The following is a 19,031-nucleotide window of genomic DNA, read 5'->3' as shown; positions in this document are numbered from 1 at the left end:
AAAGAACAATTGCATCCGTTACGTCACCAGATCTTTAACCACTGGTACCTGAATGGTATAAGAGAACTGATTCGTCAGAAATTGTTTCAGTGGTCAGACCTTGTTCAACACTTTGAGTTAGTGAATGATCGAAATGTTCATTATTTTGGTTACTTCGAGATTCACCTACAGCAATACATTGAGGAAGACAAGTTAAAGGATTATCAACATATTTTACGTGGAATCTACTTAGAGGAAGAGGAAACTTCTAAACGAACTCTGAAGTTTCGGTTACAGTATGCAAGATTTAGATTCCCTACTGGAGAACGAAGATCTCTGGCTAGAAAGTACGTGTATTGTTTCCGAAACAAAGAGACTATAAAAACAGGCTGCCATGCCACGACTTATGTCACATGTCATCCAACAGATTCCGTGGAAGGAACTCAATGACCATATTCAAACCGTGGATCATTACCATCGATTATTACAAGAACTGTATCCATTCAATTTGGGACGACAAGTGGTGTGTGTCTTAGTGACTTGTTTTTTGGGATTTCGTTTACCAGCCGATTCTTTGTGGACTCTTTACGATCAGTACTTACCACCTCCATGGCCTTAAATGGTCACGAAAAACTCCTTTTGCTCAAAGCCTTGCGTTTTCATCTGGATACTTCTCGACCTCTACGGGAAAAAAAGATTCGTCAACTTTTAGCTACCCAAGACGTGTATGACGATGTGTGTAGCTTGTGACTTACATCCCCATTGGACAGATGTCCGTGCCTGGAAAGAATGGGATTTTGAGGCTTGGACCCAAGAAGTGGCCCAGTATGCACGAGAGTTGTTCAAGGAAAAAAGTTACTTTTCAACCCGTGTTAGTGACGGTGCCAGAAGAACCCGTCACCCAGGACAGGACTGTCGTGGACAGACCTGAAAGACCCTTTCGGGAGGACACTTGTGTGACCTTACCCCCTGTTGAACTGGTTAGAACATTACCCAAAAGATGTGATTGTTGTACAGACACTTGTGTTTATTCCACGTTCATCGTTATCATGTGCCTTTTATCCTTGTACTTAAGCCTTTGGCTTTTATGTATTTTTGTCTTTCGTATTCATGTTTGATAAAAAAACATTCAATAAACGTGTTCTGAAAAAGTATATAAACTCTTGTCTTGTTTGTTTTCGTGTCACAAGTGACATTTCTCACACCATGGCTACCTCTGCTGTCTCTGCTCCCTCTTCCTCTACTGTCAAAGTCATCGACGAACACTTAGATCGTGCCAGTTGGGAGGCTTTGTATCTTCGCCATCCCTTTAACATGCTCATTGCTGGACCTAGTGGTTCAGGCAAAACCGAATTCGTCAAACGTTTGATCGAACATAAACATCATTTGATCGATCGGCCACCTCAACGGATCGTGTGGTGTTACAAAGAGTGGCAATCGGCGTACAGCCTCTTGCGAGAAAGTCAAGGCGATTCCATCGTGTTTGTGGAAGGCATTCCTAAAGAAGACGACGGCATCGTCTCTGACTCCCGTCAAACCCATTTGGTCATTTTCGACGACATGTTAGGAGAAGACGAAGAAGAAATTAAATTGTGGTTCACGCGCAAAGGGCATCACCGTAATGCCAGTGTCATTTACATCACCCAAAATTTGTTTCAACAAAGTAAAGCCCATCGCACCATCAGTCTCAATGCGCATTACGTGGTCTTGTTTAAAAGCCCTCGAGATAAATCGCAAGTGCAAGTCTTAGCCAAACAGTTAGGAACGCCTTGGCTGACTCAGGCGTACGACGATGCCACTCAAACGCCACACGCCTATTTACTCGTCGATTTGAAACCTACGACCCCCGAGGATTTGCGATTTCGTACCCACTTGTTTCACCACTGGTGCCAAGACGGAGGGCCTGTCCTGTACACGTCTCCGTCCTCGACTTCATTTCACTCCCCATCAAAAAATCTATAAAAACCTCAGACCCTTTTTCGTCTGTCTCACACAGTGTGAACATGACGTCCCTTCAGTCGCATCTTCCCGTCAAATTGATTCGTGCCTTGTATGGCATCAGTCGAGAAAAAAATCCACAAACACGAGCCCGTGTCTTAGAAGCTAGTCTCAAAGAAGTCTTACGATGGTTCACGGTGACGGCACGTCAATTACTCCAAGGAATCATTCAGATTCCTCATCAAACCCAACGCTTTTTCGATCGAAACAAAGTCGCTTTGGTCCAACTGGCCGATCCCCGCATCGACACTCAAACCAAAAAACAAATCATTTTGAAACCTGGAGGGAGCGGTACTCTAGGAGGGGTCATCATTCGCTCACTCTTAAGATGGGATCCTAATGCCCCCAAAGTTATCCCCAAGACAAAAGTCCAACGAAGCCCCAAGAAGAAAAAGAAAAAGACCAGGTCCCCAAGAAGAATAACTTCTCCAGTGGCAGGACCCTCCTCTTACCAGACACCACCACCCCGGAAAAAGAAAAGAAGCCCCCAGAAAAAGAAACAGAGAAAAAGTCCCCAGAAAAAGAAAAGTCCACAGAAGAAAACTAGTCGCAAGAGAGGCACTTCGGCCAGGACGCAACCTTACACTCGCAAACCACGACCTGCCACGGCAGTGACTGCGTCTCCGGCATCCTCACGTTCATCCACTTCTCCGTTGATGACACCCAGAACTGAAGAGTACTTGGAGACGTTGATCACACCAAGAACATCTCCGTTGATGACCCCCAAAAGAACTTCCCCAGTGGCAGGACCCTCCAATTTAGTGGCAGTGGCTGCTGCTCACAAAGTACCTTCTCCCAAAATCAAAGTCCAAGAAAGATCGGGCATGTTACAAAGTTTACTGGATTTGTCCAAGCAAGAACTGGCTCGATTTAGTCCGTTGCGTACCCCTGCACGACGTGTCATGCCTGTCCTCAAACTGATAAAACGTAAAGACAATCAGTGGCGACGCGTTCCAGTATAAAAAGAGCCTGTGACCAAGTCGGGGTATCAGTGAACTTGTAAAAAAGATGTCACCTCCAAGAAGCCACAAAAGAAAGAGACAAAGGCAGACGCGTCATCCGACAAAGCGCTTAGCCAAGCATCGACATTACCCTAAGAAAAGACACAGTCGTTCCAAGAAAAAGAGGCGTCAACAAAGGGGAGGATTCCTTGGTGATTTTGGGAAAAACATTGTCACCTTTATGACAAAGCGATAGTCCCAAAAAAAAGATAAAAGGGTGTGGGTTAAGTCATCGACGTTAGTGTCTGTTCGGTGAATGTCCCGGAACCACAAGCAAAAAATGTCACCCTCCAGAAAACCCCAAGGAAAGAAAAGGAAAGGACTGCCACCACGTTTAGCTAAACATGGGGACATGTTATCTGTCCTGTCCAAAGCTTCTTCACCCCTACGAAAAAAACTCATTCAAACGGCCTCCAAAGAGGTCATCGATACCGTGTGCGAATGTTGTTTGAACGTTTTGAAAGGCACGATCCCTTTGTCCAAACACCAGAAACAATGCTTAGGAAAACATCGTCACGTTCTTCGCCAAATGGTTCGAAAGAAAATTCCCATTCGTCAAAAAAAAAAGATGTTGGTCCAACGTGGAGGCATTTTACCTCTCTTGTTAGGCCCCATACTGAAAGGAGTCTTGGGAACCATGTTGGGAGGACTGGTGGGAGCAAGATAAAAAGGCCCTCGGAAGTCCCAAGATCTCAGAATCGACCCCTGACAACCCCATGGAAGGACGAAAACTAGCTTTAGTGCCTTACAAACGATGGATGGAATACCATCGGTGGCAAGAACAACGCACCCCTCATTTACCTCCCAATCCCCATTTGAGCGAGATGTCCCAGTTACAACACGAATTGCAATCCTTGATGGATCGCCAAGATTTGTCCGAAACAGAAAAATCGCAAAAGTACGGTCAACTCTTGCAACGACTACAACTCTTTCACCAGAAAGCTTTAGACGAAACAGCTCTACCCACTTTGAAAGATTTTAAGGCCTTGATGAAAAGTCCAGCACCATCACCAGTACCAGTACCAGTTCCACCACTACCCGTGACCAAGACAGAAAAAGGAAAAGAAGAAGAAGAAGAAGGGTTTCAAACTCCACCAGAAAAAGTACGCAAGTTAACAACACCACCTACCTCCAGAATTGGATGGATTAAAAAGATGATGGCCACCCCTTCTTCCTCACAAGAGAAAAAGAAAGTGAAGACAGAAGTGAAACAAGAACCGATATCCCCTGCTCAGACATCCTCCTCTTCAACACCTATTGCCGGTCGCACACGCAAAGCCTTGCAATCCAAGAAAATACCCCAAGAGAAAAAGAGTAGCCTCTTCCAAGAGTGGGTGCCTTATTAAGACACCAATCAACACAAAAAAATGGAAAAAGTCTTAGCTAGCATTTACTACGATCCCTCGCATCCTGCAGGTTACGCAGGAGTTCAAAAATTGTATCGTGCTGCCAAAACGCGACTGAAAAGTCTCCGTTTACCTCAAGTGCAACGATGGTTACAAGAACAAGCTACCTACACTTTGCACAAACCCATTCGACGCAAGTTTGCCAGAAGTCGCACCCGAGTGGAAGGCATCGATCATCAATGGCAAGCCGATTTAGCCGATGTCTCTCATTTGGCCAGCTACAATCGTGGCTACAAATATCTGTTTTGTGTCATCGACGTCTTTTCCAAATTTGCCTGGGTCGTGCCCTTGACTTCCAAATCCAGCAGCGAGTTAGTGCGAGCCTTGCAACGAGTGTTGAAACAAAGTGGCCGTCACCCTCTTCGATGGCAAACGGACAAAGGCACCGAATTTCTGAACCAAGCTTTCCAAAAAGAATTAAAGAAACGTGACATTCATTTTTTTACCACCGAGAATCCCGAAACCAAAGCCAGCATCGTGGAGCGTTTTCAACGCACTTTGAAAGAACGCATGTGGAAATATTTTACGCATCACCACACTCTGAAGTACATCGACATCTTACCGCACCTGGTGCAAGCGTACAACCAATCTTACCATCGAAGCATCGGACGTGCCCCGCAAGACGTGACTCCCGACAATGAAGTGTTGGTGTTTGAGCGTCTGTTCGGTACGTCCCCGACGAGGGCTGTCCCCAAGAAAAGTGGAGAGTTGGCCGTAGGAGATTGGGTGCGCATTGGCAAAACCAAACGCACTTTCGACAAAGGTTACTTACCTAACTGGACGACCGAATTGTTTCGCGTCACTGGACGAGTGCATGGCCGTCATCCTGCCGTCTATAAATTGGAAGACATGAACGGAGAAGTGCTCAAAGGAACGTTTTATTTGCCCGAGTTACAACGTGTCACCAAAAAAGAAGACGACGTGTACGACATCGAAAGCATTCTCGAACGCAGAACCCGTAAAGTGGGCAAACGACGTGTCAAAGAAGTCAAAGTACGTTGGAAAGGATATCCACCCAGTTTCGATTCTTGGATCGACGCTTCGCAAGTCATCGACTATAAAAAGAAGTGACCATCATGCCCTTTCACACATCAGACGCAGCTACGTCGACCACTCCTCCTTCACCTAGTTCTTCTGTGCAAGATTTACAAAAACAACCCTTGTGGGTGTGGTGTGGAGAACGTGTGCCTAAAACGCAAATCGTCTTTTTCTGCCAAATCTTCGTGGTGTATTGTGTCATCGGGGCAGCCATCGCCAATTTGAGTTTGCAACAAGGAGACAAACAATTGTGGACCATTTTATTGAGCAGTTGCATCGGTTACCTGCTTCCCAATCCCTCCCTGAAATTCTCCTCGAACGGGAACGTTGTGTCCAGTGCCAGTGCCAGTCACCACTCCAACAACAACCACAACCAGAACCCCATTTTGGGCGGAGACACACCTCTGACGTCCAGTAATATCCCCTCGGACAGCCACAGAACTCTGGAATTATGAGTCACCAAAACCAATTTTACTTAACCTTACCCAGTGACAGTTCCATGGAGGTGTTTCCCCACAACACGTTGTGCTGTTACACGGCTAAATTACCTCAAGCCATCCCCTTAGATCACGAAGCCCATTGGGAAGTGGCTTTAGTAGAAATGATTCACCCTACACAAATCCAAAACATCACCGAAAAACAAAACACTTTTGACGTCGAAATCCTGAACCAACAATTACAAGAAGCCATGACTGACATCGGGTTTTCAGGGATCACAAGACCAGCCAGCAAACCAGCCTTCAGTATCTACACCTTGAAAATTCCAGCAGGGTTTTATTTTAGTGGCCAACATTTGGTGGACACTATTGTGGACAGGTTCGAGTTCACCTTTGGCAAAGCCCTGAACAGAGCCAAAAAAAGTGTCACCCTGGAGTACCATAAAGTGGCTCGTCGCTTACTGATGAAATTTTCAGATACGGACACATTGTCCTTCAGGTTCAATGGTAGTTTGTTTGAAATTTTGGGTGGACATTCAACAATGGTCACAAACAATTTGAGCCCCAAGATCAACAGTAATATGGATTTTTACAGAGCTTTTGGAAAACCGGTAGAACTGAACCAAGGACTGAATTTAATGTTCGTGTACTCCGATGTGGTGGAGTACAACGTGGTGGGACACACCTCTGTGCCATTACTGCGTGTCATTCCTTTCAAAGTGGATTCTACCACGAACACTGACGAGGAAGGTGGAAACACTTACCACGTCCACCGCGAATTTGTACATCCTCATTATTTACCCGTCAGCAAGTCGTATTTGGACACGGTCAACATTACTATAAAAGGAGATTTGGGACAAAATATTCCATTCACCAAAGGAAAAGTCACGGTGAAACTCCATTTTCGAAAACGGTTCTCTCACGACTCGTAAGTAAATCATGTATCCAGTGTACCGAGGGGTTGCACGACAGCGAGGACACGGTTTAGGAGATATGTTAAAATCGGCCTTTCGTTCGGTGGTCCCGGTGTTGAAACCGATGGTGACACGCGGATTGCACGCCTTGAAAGATGCGGCACTGACGCAAGGCAAAGAATTTCTCCAAAATGTCATCATCGACAAACAAAACCCTAAAGAAGCCTTCATGAGGGCAGGCAAAAATGTCTTGCTGCAAACGGGCAAAGACATTTTAGGCCGACGAGACACACCTATAAATGCCCTGCACGCTACCGAGTCAGGCATTCAGCAAGGACAAGGCAGAAAGAGACGACGAAGAAAACACCCTTTCACCAGACTTCAAGCGAGAAAGGCCAAGAAAAGAAGAACCGTTCGAGACTTAGACGTTTTCGATTATTGAAACACAGAAAAAATGATGCACCGAGAGTCTTGCGCCTGTTCCAAGACGGAACTGGATCTGTTTGCCATGCCCCCCACCATGATGACGATGCAAGAATCCCAGTGGGTGGAATTTCATCCCGTCTCCTCATTGGCCGATTCCGCTCCCATCGAGTTTGAAATCAAAGGACAACCCGAAGATTACATCGATCTGAATAGCAGTTACTTGTACTTGAAAGTCAAAGTTCTAGATAAGGATGGAAATGATATAGACACTGAGCCAGTAGCTCCCGTCAACAATTTCATGCATTCCTTGTTCAGCTCAGTGGACTTGTACTTGAATAACAAACTGGTTAGCAGCAGCATGGATACTTACCCTTACCGTGCCTACCTGGAAAATCTCTTGACGTACGGAATAGATGCCAAGGATAGTCATCTCAATGCTTGCGTGCTATGGGAACCTGACGAAGCGGGCGAATTTGATAAAACAGGTCTTGACCCTGACCCCAAATCAAAAACAACCACCAATGAGGGATTTGTAGAACGAAGAAAGAGAATCATGGGAGTCAACCAAAGTTTAGAACTGATGGATCGTTTGCATTTGGACATGTGGTTGCAAGAAAAATATTTGCTGAACGGGGTGAATGTTCGCCTGAGACTGAATCGTAGCAGTACCGCTTTCCATTTAATAGCTGACAGTGCCGATTACAAAACCAAAATCGAAGAAGCCAGACTCTACGTACGCCGTGTGGAAGTGTTACCTAAAGTAGGTAACGACATCAGTCAGACGTTGAGCAGAACGACCGCCAAGTATCCCATACGACGCGTGGAAGTGAAAACTTTCACTATTCCTAGGGGACAGAAATCCATGATCGAAGATCATCTGTTCCAAGGACAGCTACCCAAACGTTTGATCGTTGGCATGGTCTCGAATGAAGCCTTCAACGGAGCCTTCACTAAAAATCCTTTCAACTTTCATCACTTCAACGTGAAGAAAATCGAAGTCAGTCGTGATGGCAAGTCCTTGTGTACCCGACCTTTCGAACCCGACTTTGAGAAGAAGAATTACTTGAGATCGTACTTGTCCCTGTACGAAGCCACGGGTCAGTTAGGAACCAACACCAGTCACGGTATTACGTACGACGATTATGACGGAGGCTATGCTTTGTGGGCTTTCGATTTCACTCCAGACCAAGGCAGCGACGAGGGACATTTCCACCCTATAAAATCCGGCCAGATTCGTGTGGAAATTCAGTTTGGAAACCGAACCCCTGAAGATGATGTAACGTTGAACGTCATCCTGTATGCAGAATTTGATAATACCATAGAAATCAACAGTTTGAGAACAGTCATTCTAGATTATTAGAAACCATGGAAGACTGTTATCCCTCTTTACAAAGTGGAGAAACTTTGGAGACGGAATGTGAGGAGATCGTGGAAGAAGGATCCCAAGACAAAGACGAAGAAGTTGTCATGATGAAGTCAAGATGGCCAGAACAAGAAGCCCATTTAGTCTCCTGTTTTGCCAAACACTTGGTCGACAAAATGACGGAATTGATCAAGAAAAATTGCTATGGATGTCAAAACGATCATCCCAGTCAAATTCAACACGATAAATGCCTGATGTTAAGTCAAGAAGAAAAATTGGACGAGTATCTGGACGAAGCTTGGAGTCTCATCTCAAACAAAGACGTGTTGCACCAGTGGTATAAAGACTTGCGTGAGCATTCTTGTCCACCATTAACCACTCAAGAGATCCATCGTATCGAAGCTCTCCTGAATCAGAGTGAGGAAACAGAACGAATAACCGTTTATTCGTCAGACATTTTCAAGCAAAAAGTCAGGATCGAATTGACGACTTATTATTACCTGTGAAGAAGAAAAAACACAAATCAATGGATACCTGGGAACTTTATTACCTTTTGAACCACAGTTCGTATACGTCTTCTTGGAATCCTGTCGTCTGTGCTAAAGATGAACTCCCTCATCGCAAACCTAAAGACCATCAAGCTTACGTGATCAACACGGACGACAGTCATCTCCCAGGAACCCACTGGGTAGCCGTCTACTTTCCTCAAGAAGGCTGTGTGGAATATTTTGATTCGTACGGATTGCCCCCTTTGGAAGACGATATCATCGACTTTATGAGAAGAAATGCTCAAACCACCCGATTCAATAATGTGAAATTACAAGGCACAGATTCCTTGGTGTGTGGACAGTACTGTGTGTATTTTCTGCATCATCGCAGCCTGGGCTATTCCTTAGAACATTTAGTGACTCATTTCGATCCTCGTTCTTCTGCTAGAAACGATGTGAAAGTAGATCGATGGTTTTGTGACCATTATGCTTATCTTTTGTCTCAAGCTAGGAAACGTAGTGTCCATCAATGGCCTAATGATTTCCAACAGTGGAAATCACAATTTCATTCACAACGTTGTCAGCCCTGTTTAAAGTAGATTGTTAATTGAGAAAAAAATGTTAGTGATTTGAAAAAATATGGTTTGATGTTATAGTGTTGGATTATTGTTAAAAATGTTAGAGTTGTTGTTTAGTGTTAAGTGATTTTTGAATAAAAAATGTTGTGTTTTGAAAAAATGCTTTTGTCTTTTGTTTAGCTATAAGAATGTTGAATTGATGCTCTTTCATTTCTTACTATCCCTCTCATGACAATCACTGAACGTTGCGAATCGAAAATCGTGTGGGGGATGTTTTCCTTCACGTCCGCGCTTTCACTATAATAACCGGGGTTGTTTCCAGTCTAGCCATCCATTGTCGACTCATCCTCCTAAGAAGATGTGCTCCAAACTAGCTAAGCTCAACGAAGCCTACGTGAATTTGCATAGGGTCAGACACAGTCTGATACCGAAGCCAGAAGAAATAGAGAATGTGAGAATGTTAAAAATCACTGAAGACCTGATAGAAGAGCTCTTCAGAGAAGAAGTGAACAGGGAAAAAGAAGAATGGACGGAGAAGTACAGACTTCAGAGACAGCAGCAACAGCAGCAACAACAGCAACAGCAGCAACAACCTGAAGCTGACAGAGGCTTTGTCGATTGTCGTATCGACACCAAAGAGTTCTTCTTCTCTTTCCGAAGAAGCAGACCTATCGCCAGAAAGTCTATCCTCAGAGGACATCGCATTCTTAGAAACTAAAAAAGAATGCCATAGCAAACAAAAAAACAGCCCTTTTCAGGGCTACCCCAATACTCTAGAAAAGAAGTAACGATCGATTTGCCAATGTGTGTGTAGGTAGAGTAGTGTGAAAATAAACACTAACTCTTTATTGATAGTGAAAGTGTATGTGTTGGTGTGTTAGTGTTTGTAAGAGCTCAAGTAAGTTGGTGTGGATAGTAGATTAAAATGATATCTTTTCTTAGTGTTTGAGGTGTATATTTGGAGTTAGATTGAATTGCTTTGCGTATGTGGATAGTCTATTGAAGTGATTTATAAAAAATTTTAAAATAGTGATGGGTAGCATAAAAAGTGAGTGAGTGTTTCTTTTAGGTCCGCGCGTTGTTGTTTTTTTTGGTCATGATCTAGGTAAGATGAATTTTATGTTATTAGGGGGATGTTTTCCTTCACGTCCGCGCTTTCAGTATAAATTGAAACTCGTTCGGCAGTCCAGCTACCCTTGTTGATTGATCAACACCAAAAAATGAACACGAGACTTGAGAAACTGTTGGAGCTTCATGTGCATCTGGAATATGCCAGGCGCATATTAAATGAACTGGCCGCGGAAGCCATTGTCGAGGAGGGAAGGATAAGAGAGGAGGAAAGAAGAAACAAAGAAGAGGAGGAGAGAAGATATAAAGAAGAAGAAGAAAGAAGATATAAAGAGGAAAGAAGAAACAAAGAAGAGGAGGAGGAAAAGGAGAGAAGAAATTTCAAAATCCCAGAGAGCGAAAATTGGGATTCTGAAGCGACATATCCTGTCTCTGCTCTCTCCCCCCAAAAGGTAAAAAGTAACTGGGGGATAAGATGTGTATGTGGCGCCAGGCCTGGAAGGTGCCACCATTAACCAGGTGTCCATGAAGTTCCAAACAAAACAGCCCTTTTCAGGGCTACCCAATACTCTAGAAAAGAAATAACGATCGATTTGCCAATGTGTGTAGGTAGAGTAGTGTGAAAATAAACACTAACTCTTTATTAATAGTGGGAGTGTATGTGATTGTGTATTTGTGTTAGTAACTAATAAAGTAAGTTTGTGTGAATAGTAGATTATGGGTTTCTTTATTGTTTCTTAGCGTATGTGGAGAGTATAGTTTGGGTTATATTATATGAAATGAGAAAAGTGGGGATGTTTTCCTTCACGTTCGCGCGTTGTTGGGTCATGATCTAGGTAAGATTGATTTTATGTTTTTTAGGGGGATGTTTTCCATCACGTCCGCGCTTTCACTATAATAACCCACAGTGTTCGTTGTTCAAACCATTCTGCAAAGAATAAAAAGAAGATGGCGTCAAACCAAATCGACAAAATTCAAACCTTGCAAGACGTTTTAGACAACTTAGGAATAATGGAACAGATGCTATTAAGACTGGTTGAAGACCATTATTCCTATAGTCCCCATCGTGTGAAGATGGAAATTAATAACTTAAGGAAAGCAAAGGACAAGATTAGTGGTGTCATGAAAGAGATCAAGGAGGAGAAGGAGGATGAAGAGGAAAGAATAAGAATACGCAAATGGAACGAAAAGATTGAAAAAGAAGAAGAAAATGAAAAGAGGAAGAAAGAAGAGGAGGAAGAGAAGAAGAAAGAAGAGGAGGAGAAGAAAAAAAAGAAAGAGAAGAAGAGTGTAGGAGATAAAATAAGAACTTGGTGGAGGAAAAGAAGAAATTAGAAGAAGAAGAAGAAGAAGAAAACCCAAAGGCCCTTTTCAGGGCCAGCCATATTTCTCGAAAAGAGATAGTCTTTGAATTGCCTACCCCTTTTTTTATTTTATTTTTTTTTAAAAAAAAAAATAGAGACCCTCCCTGTTTCAATTTTACATAGACCCTATACAGTCCCAAGGGTTTATGTCCATGTTAAATTTACATAGACCCTATATTGTCCCAGGGTTTTTGGCCATGTTAATTCCCATAGACCCTATATGTTCCCACGATTTTTCTCCATGTTAAATTTACATAGACCCTATATTGTCCCAGGGTTTTTGGCCATGTTAATTCCCATAGACCCTATATGTTCCCACGATTTTTCTCCATGTTAAATTTACATAGACCCTATATGTTCCCAAGGGGGTCTGTAATGATAAATCCCATAGACCCTATAAGATCCCCATATACTACTTTCGTGTTGCATTTCAATATTTCAGGGACAAAATTAAAAATGTATGTTATTTTATATTTTCCGGTCAGCTAAAATTTAAAAGTCGAGATCTTTTATTTGCATTCAGTTAGAATCTTTATCCAGATTAATCCTAGCTTTCTTTCCATATCTTTTGTCTTTTTGCTTTTGGTTTCCTTTTGTTTTTTTAGCTTGGGAACCTGTCTCTTCACCTACAGAAGGTTGTGGAGGACATAATAACCCTGATCCCAAATCCATCCTTTGATGGTTTAGCTGTGATAGATTGGGAAGCATGGGATCCTCTGTACGACAGAAATGGCTACAGTCCCAAAAGGCGGATATATCAGCAGAAATCGGAAGAGCTGGTTCGCGCGCAACATCCGGATTGGAGTCCAGCCCGAGTCATAGAGGAGGCCAGAAGAGAGTTTGAGAAAGCAGCTAGGTAACCATAATTCAATTACGCACACCGTGAGTTTCTTTCGAAGATTCTACCGAACGTAGATTTTCTAGCATTGCCTTAGTACATCTTTGAAAACAAGATTTTAATGGTTTAATAGCAGAGAGAGAGAGAGAGAGAGAGAGAGAGAGAGAGAGAGAGACAGAGATAGACAGAGAGAGAGAGAAAGAGAGAGATTTAATTATTTTTTTAATATTAAAAGTGAAGAATTACATGTATTGATTTTATCATCGCAATGACGTACGATCAAATAAAGAAATATTCTATATGTGTATATATTTACCAGTCTGTTTATGGAAGTAAATACCTACGTAACTTAATCAAAAACTTCATATGTTCTTTTTTATAGGCAGTTCATGCTGCGTACTCTTGAACTAGTCCGTGAGGTTAGACCACAAGGCCACTGGGGATATTACGGGTTCCCAAGATGTAATAACTATTCTCCTGGTCAGTCTCACTGTAAGGATTTCATAATGAAGGACAATAACAAGTAAATATTTTTTATTTTCTTCTCCCTAGTACAGTGAATTATTATCATTTCGTAATTCTTATATCGCTAGTTGAAATCAAACAATATTACTTTAAAATGACTTGCGACTGATTATGAGCTACTGAAATGTTTTTGATTTATTTTGTCATGTTTTATAATTTGTTCTCGGTAAATATGAGATTTAAAGTGAGGATGTGCCATGTGGGTGTGGGTGTGTGATTTGGAATTTTTACGTAGCTTTAACAATTTCCAGTCATATCGCTACGATGTCTGCAGTGTGGCAGTTTATAATGATGTCTAACACTGGATCATCAAACCAGTCACCTTTTCCTGACACGAGGTCGACCAATCTTAACCTCTTAATGCTGAGCATCTAGCGAGGCAGCTGTTAGTATAATTTTTTATAAGTCTTTGGTATGATTCGGCCGGGGTTCGAACCCGTGACCTCCGGCGTTCGCTCTAACCACTAGACCATTATGTAGGGATACAGATGCGTATTAACGTTCTAATCCGTTGGTATGATACTGAAGGTCGGCCGCTGCCGTCATGGGGTTAAGATTTGAATTAATATATTTTTTATGTCAGCAAATTTGTGCGTGGGTGCGCGCGTAGTACAGACACCGGAAAACCAACCCAGAATATCTGAGTGGACAAGTGAGCTTGACAGCAGTATTTAATACGGTGAATTAAGTCATACATTACCGTATACATCCTGGATGCTCAGAGGGGGCCTCAGTTAGCGTGTGGACTCATGACCGAAAGAGCAAGGGTTCGAATCATACAATCTGACCAGTCTGGGTCAGCTACCATGGTGTGTCATTGGGCGATTTGCACTGAATAACCTACTTATGTTACTTTGCCGTAAAGCACCAAACCAACCCAAAACAAAACTAAACCTTGATGTTAAAAATTTATTTGCAGGTTAAAGTGGTTGTTCAAGGCAAGCTCTGTTATCGTCCCATCCATTTATATCAGCGAAGGTCCAATGACTAGCTCAGAAAAGTATGCATTTGTTCAAGGGATTCTTAGAGAGGCCCTTCGAGTCAAGACCCGTTTCAGCAACCCAGAAGTCCCTCTATTGGCTTATACGATGTACCGGTACAAAGACACTCTGAAATTTTACAACGAGGTAAAGCGAAATGGAATTCTTAAAAACTTTATTATCACCTTCTTTTTTGAATATTTGCGCTTTGCCGGATATAGGCATCGATTATATCCATTCATCTGTGTCCGTCCGTCCATCCGTTTGTGTTTCAGTTGGTTTCTCTTGAAATCCCGTAATCTAACTTCATGTACACCGAAGTGAGGCTGACGGTCATGGATAACCTGTAGTAATTATTTATGACTCTGAGAGTAGTTCAGAGTTTTTACCTTTAATTAGAATTTAGGCGAGGCAGCTGCTCGATTTTGTCATATGTATTTATAATATCATATTTTCATTTACTGAAGACATAGTTTGATTGGGAGACATTTCTTTACGTCGTTCTAATCTTAAAAAGAATGATTCAGTTGTTTGCTCCTCCAATGCTAACACTGATGAGTTTCTATCCAAAATATAAAACGTTCTCATACAAAACAGTAACTATTACAATATTCTTTGCGTTGGATTCGGCGGGGTATAAACAATAAATCACATTCAAACAACCTGAATTACAACTACAATTTCTGCACTTTCGTTCTCAGACTGACCTTCAGAACAGCATAACACAAGCATTTGACGCTGGATGCGGTGGGTTGGTCATGTGGGACAGTTCTCAGTCTTTCCAGGACCGTGACACATGCTTGCAACTGCGCCGGTACCTCAATAGCACATTAGGGCCGTTCATCAAGAACATCACTTCCTTTGCGCGTACATGTACCCTTGACAACTGCGAAGGTCATGGACGATGTATGAGTAAGTTCTGGCGGGAGACTCTTGATAGCTTGAAAGTAGAAAATGTCAAACAGAATGCAGATGATCTGATCGAAGCTTTCGATGATCTTTTGCCAGTAAGACGTTTCAATATGGTCCTTAAAAAGGCAGTGTTTGTTGGAGGCGACGAATACCAATTTCCGGTGACAAGATATTCAGGATATGCTGAGAAAGACCTGGCCAAAACTGGGGCAGTTCTGTCGAAAGGCACTTCAGGAACATCTCAGAATTTTACATTTAAAAACTATAAATGTGATTGTTTCTTTGGTTGGTTTGGAAAGCATTGTGAAAATCGAGGGTAGGTATCAGGGTTTAACCTCTCCCACCTTTACTGATTTGACTTCTCTCATCTGATATCGTGACTATAACGATTCAAAATATCGAATCTCAGTGTAATGTGTGTGGGTACAGTTACACCCATGTTCACTTTTATCACCGACCCACACGATAACATGACTAAATATTTAATTTCGCTAATATTGGACCAACGCCCCAGTCGTCTTGCCAACAAAGTATTTGTTACTCCTGTTTTTCTCCATCGACGGAAGGAAATATGACATGACACTTGATTGAAAATTTAATTGTTCTTTGATTCCGCGAATTTAACAGAAAACAATACCAACCCTAAATACGCACAACTGCATGACTGGTAAATGATTTGATGCAGAAATAAAACCCGCAGCTGTCCACAAAAGAAAAATTTGTTCTTTGTGCATATATTCTTTATTTACAGGCTAAATTTGTGCATGAGATTAAGATAGGGGTTCATTGTCCTTTACATCAGGTGTCCTTTATATAGACGTGTCCGATAAGACAGATTATTAGTAAATATAATCGCAGAACTGTACCATAGGATATTTAAAATAATATTTCCTCATTGGTTTAAACCTCTCGCAAATAAATAAATCCGTAAGGACATTTAGAGAAATGTAACTTCTAGTTTTGTCTTTATACCTTATTGTTCTGAAAATTAGCGGACCCGTTAGACTAGAGGCTATGTTTTCGCTAGTAGAAAATTAAATGACCAGGTAGACTATGGAGAAAACATAGCCAACATAAAATAATACTAATTGAAGTTTTGTTTTCATAAATAATGGCACAATTTATCGAGCTATATGGTCAAAGGACATATATCTCTCGCTGTATACAGAGGAACAACGTATTTTATTACGCGTTTCTTTCCTTGGTGAAACATATTCTCATTACAATATAACCACATATGTACCTATAGTTTGACGTTCAGGAAATGCTTTTTGTAGATGGCATATATATATATATATATATATATATATATATATATATATATATATATATATATATATATAGTTATTACGTATTTAAACTAACAAAAAGGTCATTTCAAACATTTGTAAATTAGCATACATTTTAATGGCGATAACAACCAAAATTTATATAGATATGTTTTTCTTTTAATATTAAAACTCTCAATTAGGCCTGGCGACCAGACTTATGAAGTGACCCACTTAAGAAGGCAAACACGGATGTTGAGCATGTTCGTTCCTACATCAGAACATGCATCAAAACAATTGCTTTTAAGACGTTGTCATTAAACTTTTATTGGTCATATACTAATTTTGAACAGGAAATAAATGTAAGTACAAAACGAATAGTTGATACGACTGACTATTTAACAATGTAGATAGATACTAACCACCCAGAAGAGTGTCATACATAGACATATATGAATGGGTTAAAAAGGAGAAAAAGTTTTACAAATGTGCAAATTGATGGCAGTGGTGTTTTTCATTATGTTGAATATGTTTTAAATGCACTAAGGTCATCATGTTGTCAGAAAACCTAAATATAATTTAGATTGTTAGTCAGTGTTTTGATATATCTGTGTTAAAAAATTGACATCAGGAAAATTGAAAATGGGTTTGATATATCCGTAAATGTATGTGAAATGGCTGAACCATTTTACGTAAAACTGATTTGGGTAACTGGATTAGAAAAATAAAAATCCGCTGGCATGATAATAATATTCCACCATAGCTGTCGTAATGACTACAAAGATGGAATTACAATGGCATACAAAAGTTTTCACCCAAGATTAACATAATCACAGATAAACAGAAATGAAGATCAGAAATGTACAATAAGTGTTTGAATTTTCTTTCTATACGCCATAAAGATGATCACACACACACACACACACACACACACACACACACACACACACACATGAAACAGCTTCTCAAAATAGAACCCTTAGTATTCGGGAATCCCATGAAGACTGTAATGTTTTGGGAGTCCATATCTTTTTTCGTCTTTAATGTTAAAATTTTCCCAATGAAATCGAAACCCCTCAACTTCTAATACCCAAAGAAATATCCATCTCTAAGTTAAATTTTACGCTAAAACAGTTAACCCGTAAGACTGAAACTCGTTTTAGACTTGGAAATGTGTATTAACTGCTAAATCCCTGTGTTTGTGTGTGTGTGTGTATCTGTGTGTTTGTGTGTGCGCGCGCGTGTGTTTGTGTGTGCGCGCGCGTGTGTTTGTGTGTGCGTGTGTGTGTGTATGTGTGTGTGTGTGTGTGTGTGTGTGAGAGAGAGAGAGAGAGAGAGAGAGAGAGATTCTTAAAGAAAGCTGAGTTGTAAAGTAGTTTAAGAACTATTATCACTGTACGATATTTATGATGATTTTGAAGTGAAACTAGTGCTAGATGTATAATAAAACTACAGCAGCACAGGAACAATTTTTTAGACGTCAGCATGATGCTGTTCCGCCAGAACATAGCACCTATAGTGATTATATATTTTTTACAACCAATGTAGACTAATACATTCCACCAGGGTTCTGATGATATGCAATGCAATTTTATTTTTATAAACCAGTGGATTGTATAGGAACGTATTGCAGTCAGGTATTTTGCAATCCTTTGGTTATGATTGCAGAAGTAATGATGCAAAAACTAGGTGCGAAAAAATGCACAATCTGTTGTATTTGCAGAAGAAGCATTTTAATTAAAACAAATATATGTTACATCTCTCAGGAGAAGTTATAAATATTAAGTACAAAGTTCGAGATCATGATCACTTAACAGTTCAATTTATCTGGCTGACAGATATTGACTGTAATTTGAGATACAGATATCTCAACTATATGCCAATTTATCTGGCTGACATATATTTACTGTAATTTTTGATACAAATATCTCAACTACATCCCAATATTCAGTCATAACTTGTCTTCTTACGAAATTTATATTTTAGCATTTGTTCATTAAACGCTGGTCAGAACTGATCAACATGATTTGTAAAACTCATTAGGATCAACGATAACTAATAATGTTTTATTTTGTCATGATCGCGTAGATGACAGTTCAGTGAAAGAAGGATAAAGAATAACTCACTATTGTTCACACTACAATACAGTCACCTGTTTATTTTAAACACTGGTTAAAATGATCAAGATTACGACGGAACGAACACCAGACCGAGTTGCGACGAAAAGCATTTTTCTAACAAGGATTTTAATTGTAATAAGTACATAAAGAAGAAAACAAACAAACAAGTAAAAAGTCAGTCACGCGTGAAGACAGACGTAGATTCATATAACTTATATATTTGAAGAAATACATTTACGCATATTAATTAATTAATTGCTTTGAAAAGTTTAATCAAACAGCTATACCGCCGAAAGAAAAGACTTATTCCAGTTTACGCAATTCAAGC

At 40.9% G+C, this 19,031-nt stretch overlaps 1 protein-coding gene across 1 annotated transcript in view; it reads left to right on the top strand.

The window, feature by feature from the left end:
* LOC149781128 (hyaluronidase-like) overlaps positions 1-16,261 on the top strand; it is a 31,825-nt gene extending 15,564 nt beyond the window's left edge. The window contains exons 2-5 of the mRNA XM_089935236.1: positions 12,666-12,916; positions 13,281-13,421; positions 14,343-14,550; positions 15,105-16,261. Coding sequence (XP_089791362.1) covers positions 12,666-12,916; positions 13,281-13,421; positions 14,343-14,550; positions 15,105-15,635 — 1,131 coding nt within the window. The 3' untranslated portion in view covers positions 15,636-16,261. The remainder of the gene's footprint in view (positions 1-12,665; positions 12,917-13,280; positions 13,422-14,342; positions 14,551-15,104) is intronic.
* Positions 16,262-19,031: the final 2,770 nt, after the last annotated feature.

Source organism: Sinohyriopsis cumingii, chromosome 15 (assembly GCF_028554795.1).
Source record: "Sinohyriopsis cumingii isolate HCF-2022 chromosome 15, ASM2855479v2, whole genome shotgun sequence".
NCBI classification, from domain to species: Eukaryota; Metazoa; Mollusca; class Bivalvia; order Unionida; family Unionidae; genus Sinohyriopsis; species Sinohyriopsis cumingii.
This window is presented reverse-complemented; position numbering and strand designations above follow the sequence as displayed.